Here is a 9,402-nt window from a genome sequence, read left to right as displayed (position 1 = left end):
GTACATCATTCGGAATCCAACGAGGGTGATACCTCGGATTCCCCCGATGTTACAACCACACAGTTACTCGACCATGTTACCGGGATCATTGGTGATTAGTTGTAAGACGGGTGGATTCCCGTGAGACTGTGTTGATGGCCTAATTAAAATGCTATTGGATTTGGGTATTTGATCTGGGTTGGTCAGAGACCTTTTCGCACTAACCGGCTACGCGGGAAGAATTATGGGTACTCGGCGTCGCGGTATCAGCCGAAGCTTTTCAGATGCCAGCAATGTAGCGGCGCGCGCCCGAGTGGTCCCGAGATGCATCGCGCTTGTGATTAAGGGATGCTAGGACTAACGTCGGCCGCCCACGCCATGTGCAGGAGCGTGAAGGGGAACTGGGCCCACGAACCCTTTGTGCTTAGGATTTAGACCAGCGGGCTGGCCTCTCTGATTAGTCTTAGGTGGGGCTGCGACGTGTCGATATTCCGAGGCCGGGCAGGACCCAGAAAAGTATGTCCGGCCAGAGTGTTATCGAGCGTGACGGGACATGTGGTGCACCCCTGCAGGGATGAAAATTTAACTATTCGGATAGCCGTGTCCACGGTTACAGGACGACTTGGAGTTGTGCCCCGATCTTTTACAACTACAATTGTTACTTAACTGGAATTAGTTTGCCTCGGGATTGCTTCCTCGCAGGGAGTCGAGGGAGGATCTTTAGGCGTGACCTCACTTTAATTTTTGCTGCAACAATATGACTATTAATGTGTTACCCTTGTTCTACTCTCGTCTATTTCTGCAAGACCCTGAAGATGCTAGTCTTCGATAGGACTAGGCCTTCTCTCTCTATTCTCGCATTGCTGCAGTCAGTCCACATATACACCCCCCTTCTTTGATACTGATGCATAATTAGAATAGTTCTGATGTAAGACTTGCGAGTACATTGGATGAGTACTCACCGCTGCTTTGCTCCCCCCCTTGTTCCCTTGATCCGTTTGCTGCGACCAGATGATGGAGCCCAGGAGATGGAGGTCCCCGCTGCCGACGACTGCTACCCCGACGGTGCCTACTACTACGTGGAGGCCGCTGATGATCAGGAGTAGTTAGGAGGTTCCCAGGCAGGAGGCCTCGCCTCGTTCGATCGTTGTATCTTTGTGCTAGCCTTCTCTAAGGCACCCCATGTTTTATGTCTGTACTCAGATATTTGTTGCTTCCGCTGACTCGTGTGTTTATTGAGCTTTCGTATTCTAGCCCTCGAGGCCCCTGGCTTGTAATATGAAGCTGATGTTATTTTATTTGTGTCTAGAGTTGTGTTGTGATATCTTCCCGTGAGTCCTTGGGTTTGATCGTACGCATTTGCGTGTATGGTTAGCGTACGATTAAATCGAGGGCGTCACAGTTTCCTAACACCTCAACAAAAACATTAAGGTAATGGAATACCTCAACACAACAACTGGTTTGCTTTGTCTGGCCAAAAAGACATTAACTCGGGATAAGATGATTTGCAAATGCATCATATTATTTATAAACCTTGGATAACTAGGATATCATAAGGACTGTACGACCATGAGATATGAGGCAACCTGCATTAAACTGACAACTTAACAACTAAATTCTTCTGGAGACACTAGTCCTTGAAAACAACAACTTTCCTATTAGTCTCTAGCATAGTAAATCGTCATCCTAGTAGATAGATGATAAGCCTAATTCTTAAACCCCGTAGAATAAAGAAGAGGGTGGCTCGGAATTAGAATGACACAAGGAAAGGAGTAAAAGAATCTTACATTCCATTCCACAATCAATTCTCTTATACAACTAAAGAATTGCTAGACTCAACATCGACCAGTTTGGTTTGGTAATCCTACATGCAGTCAAGCTCTGATACCAACATTGTCGGGACCCCAACCCTAAGCAATATGAATCCAGCATGTAACACATCACATCACTTTTCAGCCTCACGCACGGTAAACTCCACGGCTACCACCTTACCTTGGCCGGGACCGTTTGCGTCTTTTAGCCCACGTATATGAATGTGTCGCTAGCAATCATATGTCAAACAACTCGGGTCGACATGACTAGTTATAGACCCCAAGTGTCACAACCGTACAGGGAGAGGCATACGTAACCCAATAATGCAGGTGTCGGTCATCAGCATTTGTAGACGAGTCATAGCAAGCTACATGGACTCCATTACACCGCGTGACATTTCCCCGTAGTGGACAGACACAACAGTAAAGAAGGATACATGTCGGTTAATCAATGTGTCCGGAGAAGTAGCAAGCTACCAGGGCTCAGTGAAAGCACAAAGAGGTATTTCCCCGTAAAGATGGCTACTAAAGGCATACAAGTAGGTGTCGAATCCCACACATACAATGCATTTCAAAACATACACACAATATGCACGATATGTGTAGATACAACATGGCATCACACCATAACTCTACGACTCAAGCATTTATCAAAGACTCAGAAGACTCAGCATAGTATGATATTAAAAACAGGGGTCACATGACCAAACACTCAAGTCATACAAGCATCAAGCGGAAGCATAACATGTCTGGATACAAACATCTACTAAAAGTGGCTGGAGGAGCCTGAAAATCTACAACGACCCTACCAAAGGAGCCAGACCTCTGTCTGGGATTCCCAAGCTATTCCAGTCAACATCATACACATCGCGTAGATCCAATAATGAGATTAATGTCTCCTCTGCAAAACCATAAATTAAGCAACCATGAGTACAATGGTACTCAGCAAGACTTACATCAGAACTAACAACATATGCATCATTGTCAACAAAGGGGGATGTGGAGTTTAATTGCAGGAAGCCAACTTTGACTATTGGCTAACCTGTACTACGACCACAAACACTTTCTTTGAGGAGGGGTAGCGCACACAAGTCCACATATTCACCAACCAATAAACCATTATGGATCCACTCTCGTCTCCCTACGAGAAGGCCGTCCATAGCACTCACACTTATCTTTCATGTTTTAGAGTATCCATTTCAAGTTATCTATGTACCACATAATGTTTCCAAGTAGTCCATATCCGAGGACACGGCTCTTCGAATATATTAATGCACCCTGCATGGGTATACTTCTTCACACACACTCTCACCAGTTATCACCATGTGCACGTCATGCATCTCGGCAACCTTCAAACGGAAGCATTGGCATGGGTGTTGATACATCTCCAACGTATCTATAATTTTTTATGGTTCCATGCTATTATCTTGTCAAACTTTGGATGTTTTGTATGCCTTTTATATCTTTTTTGGGACTAACTTATTAACTCAGTGCCAAGTGCGAGTTCCTGTTTTTTCATGTTTTTGACCCTTTTCAGAGGAGAATATTAAACGGAGTCCAAACGGAATAAAACTTCCGAAAAGATTTTTTCCGAAATAGTAGATACGCAGAGGGCGTGAGAACCAAGGCAGAGGCCACCAGGGGAGGCCACAAGCCCACTAGGCGTGGCCAGGTGGGGCCCGCGCCTAGCAGGCTTGCGGACCCCTGTGGCTCGTCTGCCCTACCTCTTCCGCCTATAAATTCCCGAAAAATCCAAAATTCCGCGAGATTTCCACGAAAATACTTTTCCGCCGCCGCAAGCTTCTGTCTCCGCAAGATCCCATCTCGGACACGTTCTGGTGCCCTGCCGGAGGGGGGATTCTGATACGGAGGGCTCCTTCATCAACACCATGGCCTCTCCGATGATGCGTGAGTAGTTCACCATAGACCTTCGGGTCCATAGCTAGTAGCTAGATGGCTTCTTCTCTCTCTTGGATCTTCAATACAAAGTTCTCCATGATCTTCATGGAGATCTATCTGATGTAATCTTCTTTTGCGGTGTGTTTGCCGAGATCCGATGAATTGTGGATTTATGATCAGATTATCTATGAATCTTATTTGAGTTTCTTCTGATATCTTATATGCATGATTTCATATCCTTGTAATTCTTTTCGAGTTGTGGGTTTTCTTTGGCCAACCTGATCTATGATTCTTGCAATGGGAGAAGTGCTTAGTTTTGGGTTCATACCGTGCGGTGACCTCACCCAGTGACAGAAGGGGTAGCGAGGCACGCATCGTGTTGTTGCCATCAAGGGTAAAAAGATGGGGTTTACATCATTGGTTTGAGTTTATCCCTCTACATCATGTCATCTTGCTTAAGGCGTTACTCTGTTCGTCATGAACTCAATACACTAGATGCATGCTGGATAGCGGTCGATGTGTGGAGTAATAGTAGTAGATGTAGACAGTATCGGTTTACTTGTCTCGGACGTGATGCCTATATGTATGATCATTGCCTTAGATATCGTCATGACTTTGCGCGGTTCTATCAATTGGTCGACAATAATTTGTTCACCCACCATAATATTTGCTATTTTGAGAGAAGCCTCTAGTGAACACTATGGCCCCCGGGTCTACTTCACACCATATTTTCAGCCTTACACTTTTACTTCGTTGCACTTTCCGCCTTCAGATCTCACTTTGCAATCAATCTTGAAGGGATTGACAACCCCTTTATAGCGTTGGGTGCAAGCTTGTTTGTGTTTGCGCAGGTACTCTGGACACTTGGCTTGATTCTCCTACTTGATTGATACCTTGGTTCTCAAAACTGAGGGAAATACTTACTGCTACTATGCTGCATCACCCTTTCCTCTTCAAGGGAAAAACCAACGCAAGCTCAAGAGGTAGCAAGAAGGATTTCTGGCGCCGTTGCCAGGGAGGATCAAGTCAAGAATAGTCTCCCGTCAATGTGTCAATTTATGGCACCGGGGATTATTCTAAGTGAAGCTTATCCAAGTAAGTGTCGCAAACTCATCTCTTGCATTTACTTTTTTTTGCCTCTCGTTTTCCTCTCCCCCACTTCTGAAAAACAAAAATTTACAAAAATATTTGCCTTTTTCGTTTGCCTTTCCTTTGCTTGTGTGCCATGTGCCTTCAATATGCTTGCATCTTTGCTTGCTTAAAATCTATTGATATGGATCCTCATCCACTTGCTAATCTCTTTAAGAGATCCAATTATGTTGAACCATTTGCTAGTGAGTTGAGTGCACTTGACTTTCTCTATGGAGTTTTGCTTGAGCTGCGTGAATCTGAAAATCGTGATGAAGAAATTTATGAGGTGATTCACGATGGCTCCTTGAATGAAAAGCATGATTACAATGATTTCATTATAAATTCTATTAATGACAATCATGCTAAAAATATGCAAAACCCTAAGATTGGGGATGCTAGTTTTGCTATGTCCACTACTTGTTGCAATGATCGTGATTGGGGTGATTTGCTTAACCCTCGTGATCATTATAATATTTGCAATAATATTGAAAGTGGGTTTTCAGATGTCATGACTTTAGTTGATGATAATCCCACTATTTTTGAAGAGCGTCAACTTTGCATGCATGTGGATCATGAAAAGAATGTCCTTTGTGATAGCTATATTGTTGAATTTGATTATGATCCCACATGTAATTGCTATGAGAGAGGAAAATATTGTGGTGCAAACTTTCATGTTACCAAATTACCTCTCGTTATGTTGAGATTGCTATTGTCTCTTTCTTCTTCCTTGCATTTGGTAACTATTGGTTGTCTTGACAATCTATTTTCCTATAAAATTCCTATGCATAGGAAGTATGTTAGACTTACATGTGATTTTCACATGTTTCATGAGGCTCTCTTTGTGTCTGATTGCTGTATGCATCATTGAATTATCAATGCCTAGCTAAGGGCGTTAGACAATAGCGCTTGTTGGGAGGCAACCCAATGAATTTATCTTTGCTTTTTTGATTTCTGTTTTGTTGTGTCCACACCATCATAAATCTCTTATGATTGTGTCTTTTGAGTTTCTTTTTGTGTTTGAGCCAAGTAAAACCTTTATGACTAGTTTGGTGATGGTTGTTTGATCCTGCTGGAAAAAGACAGAAACTTTTCGCTCACGAAATTATTTTTCATTTTATCCAGAAAGAGCTTTTGAGTTGATTCTTTTTGCTGCCGGTTGATATGCCAATTTCCCAAACTGTCCTAATGTTTCAGAATTGTTGAGATACCAGAAGTATACGAAGTATACAGATTGCTACAGACTAGTCTATTTTTGACAGATTCTGTTTTTGTTGTGTTGGTTGCTTATTTTGATGAAACTATGGAAAGTATCGGGGGGTATTAGCCATGGAAAAGTGAGAATACAGTAATCTAACACCAATATAAATAGAAATCAAGTTTGCTACAGTACCTAAAGAGGTGGTAGTTTGTTCTCTTGTGCTAATGATATCACGAGTTTCTGTTACATCCTTTACCCGCTCAAGATGGAGCTACCACTAGATCTTGAGTGGCCTGCTGTTGGAGGCCGCACTCCTTCACTTGGAACTCTACTACCCATTCGGGGCCATTACCTGCATCAGAGTATTCATGGATGCAGAATCCCACCCCCTTATTTACCGTTTAGGGTCACTATAAGTTACCTGGCTTCAGTGGTTGTCCCCAACATTGATGTAGCATTACCGCTATGTCTCATTGTTGTATCTCTCCATCACGTGCGTGCGTGCCGCCTAGTGGGTCTAGGTTATCATCAAATTTCGAACTTGTAACTACTGGTATGTAATCGAACTTATGTATGGATCTATAAGTCGTACATGGTTACTATGAAGTATCTATCGCATTTCCCTTCCGCTATGCTTGATTACTTCATGAATGATTCCATACCCCTGCAATTACGCTATGTTAAACTATCCATGTTAAATTTTAGTAGGATGGTTAGACCAGCTGGCCGTGGTCGTGGTGCCGCCAACCCACCACCCCCCAGAATATATGGCTGGGATGATCCAACAATTTGAACTGAGCTGCCATTTTATGCAAGCTCTCATGGACCAATTCCAAAGGCCGAATACCCATCAGCAGCAAGCCGTGACACTAGAGGACTTCTGTCATCTCAACCCAGTAATTTACTACAGCTCAACTTGGCCCCTCCATGCTGATGACTGGGTCCGTGACATCGCTTATGAGATTGAGTCTGCCAGTGTTCCCCAGGAAAGCTATGTCACCTTTGCGGCATACTGCCTGAAAGGTCTTGCTGCTCAATGGTGGAACATTCACACACATTCTTAGCCCGTTGGAACCATCATCACCTAACAGGAGTTCCAAGCTACTTTACGTGCCCGCTACATTCCTTAGGGAATCATGGACTGGAAGAAGCGTGAGTTCAGCAACCTCACCCAGGGCAACACGAGTGTGGATGCTTATCAGCGGGAATTTCTAGACTTATCCCACTATGCTGAAGAAGATGTTGCAATTGATGCTCGCACACAGTAGAAGTTCTGTGATGGCCTCCACCCTAACATCAAGCTTGCGCTCCATGTTCAGGACTATCCTGATTTCGCCACCTTGGTGAACAAGGCCATTCAGGTTGAAACAGGTCTGCAGGAATAAAGGATAGCAAAAAGCGCAACCATAACATGGGCTCATCTTGGGTCTCATATGCACAGGAGTGGAGAATCTGGATTCCCCACAACAAGTACATATATTATATTTAGACGTAAGTTATGATTACAACAATGTTCTCCTAATTACTACTGATGCAACCCTTACTGATAGAGATCATTCTATCCTAGTAAGGCTGAGACTTGATGTCGCTGTTAGCCAGCATCGAGGTCAAGTAACATGTTTTTGATCATGATTCCTGGTGTGCTTCTTGTACTTGCCACCATCATTTAAATATTGGTATGCTTTGCTACTAACATGTCCCCGATACTCTTGTTGTGACTTGTGAGCATACTGTAATTATAAATCTTAATACTTATTTTTGGATAGGGCATGGATGCATATTTTGACCCTATGAGTACATTGCAGGGCTCGACAAGGTGGACGCGAGGTCCCTCATCTTAAGTTCTTGCTGATGTCCTTGTCTTCCTAGACTTTGTGTTGTTTCACATGCCATGGGACCTGCATGGCGATGAGTCAAACATAAATGGAAGAAATATTTCATGCAGTTGATGGTGTCATGCCTCCTAGCCGGGGCTGCAGCGACGCGGTTAAATAAAAGGGGATAAGGCAGAGTCTTCACTCACCGACACAGTGAGTCGGAGCATACACGGCTATGTGGATGCGGTGGCGGTTGTGGCCTTGTGGAGCGGCAAGTTTGTAAGGTCTTGTTATAATACTCCCTCCATCCAAAAAAAGTTGTCATCGTGTAGATTTTGCAGAAAAAAAACCTTTAGCTTTTCCCGACTGAACCCACGGTCCCGTCCCCGGCGCCCGACCACGCTCACTCGCCCACTCGCAGGCGAAGCTATGCAGCTCCCCACGCCGTGCCTCCCCGTCGTTGCGCCACAGCTCCCCTCGCACAGATCCCTCCTCTCTTCCGTCGCACCGGAGCTCCCTCACGAAGCTCATGGAATCTGCCTTCCACCGTGCCTCAGCTCTCTCGCCAATCTCAAGGAACGACTTTTCCACTTTGTTGTGTTCCTCATCGTTGCCTTCGACAAGTCCCTCGTCGTCACCATGGCGAGCTCCTCCCTGCTGCCTGGGCTTGCGGATAATTCTCCTACCTTCTCCATGGTGAGCTCGTCTCTACTGCCTCCTTCGTTGTCTGCCATCGAGTAGCTAGGCCATGGTGACGGCTAGATCCATGCCTGCTTGTCAAGGTTCGACCTTGGTGAGTGCCAACCCCATCCCCATGTCGGCACCACAGGTTTCAGGTTCATAATTTTTTGTGTTCTCTATTCGATTCAGGTTCCCTGCTTGATTCAGGTTCAGCCCCGTCCCCGCGCCATGGAGCTCTGATCCTATAGGTGCCACACCTCGGCAGAATCCCCGAAGGATGACCTCAGCTCCTCCTCAATATCCCAGGCTCCTCCTTCATGTCGAAGTGCCCAAGTGCTCTGGAACTCTCCAAGTCCTCCTCCTCGTTCCTAAGTCTGAATTTTTGATCTTTTTGGTCTGATTATTATATGGTATGATTTATTTGTCTCTGAAATTTTGATGCATGAAGTACTGTAAGTTTGTAGTCTTCAAACTGTGTTGCATTTTGACACATCGAGTACTGTAAATGGAGCACTTTGTTTGTATAATTAGCAAAGCAAAAGTGTTGTCAATATTTGAGATAACATTTGTAGTACTGAATTTTGAACAGAAAACACTTCAATTACTCCAAATTGGCAGCAATTTGCAGTAAATCTCAATTTATACACTTAACTGAACATTGGAACAATTTATACACTTAACTGAACAAACGATGGCATCATTTTCTCAAACTTGAGAAGTTGTCAAACATTAAGAAGTTATCAAACATTAAGGAAGCTGGAGTTTATCAACAGTCTGTAGTTTGATTAAGCATTCACAGTGTATCAACCTTGAGAGGAAAGAGCATAGTACACTAACTCTTGTTTTATGGGTCATCTAACTCTTGATTGCATTTTAAATTTAAAAC

At 44.1% G+C, this 9,402-nt stretch overlaps 1 protein-coding gene across 1 annotated transcript; it reads left to right on the top strand.

Annotated features, from left to right (window-relative positions):
* The first annotated feature begins 8,133 nt into the window (after window positions 1-8,133).
* LOC123448302 lies at window positions 8,134-9,090 on the top strand. Its single transcript, XM_045125147.1, has 2 exons — window positions 8,134-8,531; window positions 8,706-9,090. The coding sequence occupies exons 1-2, from the start codon at window positions 8,265-8,267 to the stop codon at window positions 8,754-8,756; spliced, it is 318 nt and encodes a 105-aa protein (XP_044981082.1). The 5' UTR covers window positions 8,134-8,264; the 3' UTR covers window positions 8,757-9,090.
* The last annotated feature ends 312 nt before the right edge of the window (window positions 9,091-9,402 follow it).

This window comes from Hordeum vulgare, chromosome 4H, assembly GCF_904849725.1.
Source record: "Hordeum vulgare subsp. vulgare chromosome 4H, MorexV3_pseudomolecules_assembly, whole genome shotgun sequence".
NCBI classification, from domain to species: Eukaryota; Viridiplantae; Streptophyta; class Magnoliopsida; order Poales; family Poaceae; genus Hordeum; species Hordeum vulgare.
Note: the sequence above shows the minus strand (reverse complement) of the source record. Positions and strands in the feature narration are given on the sequence as shown.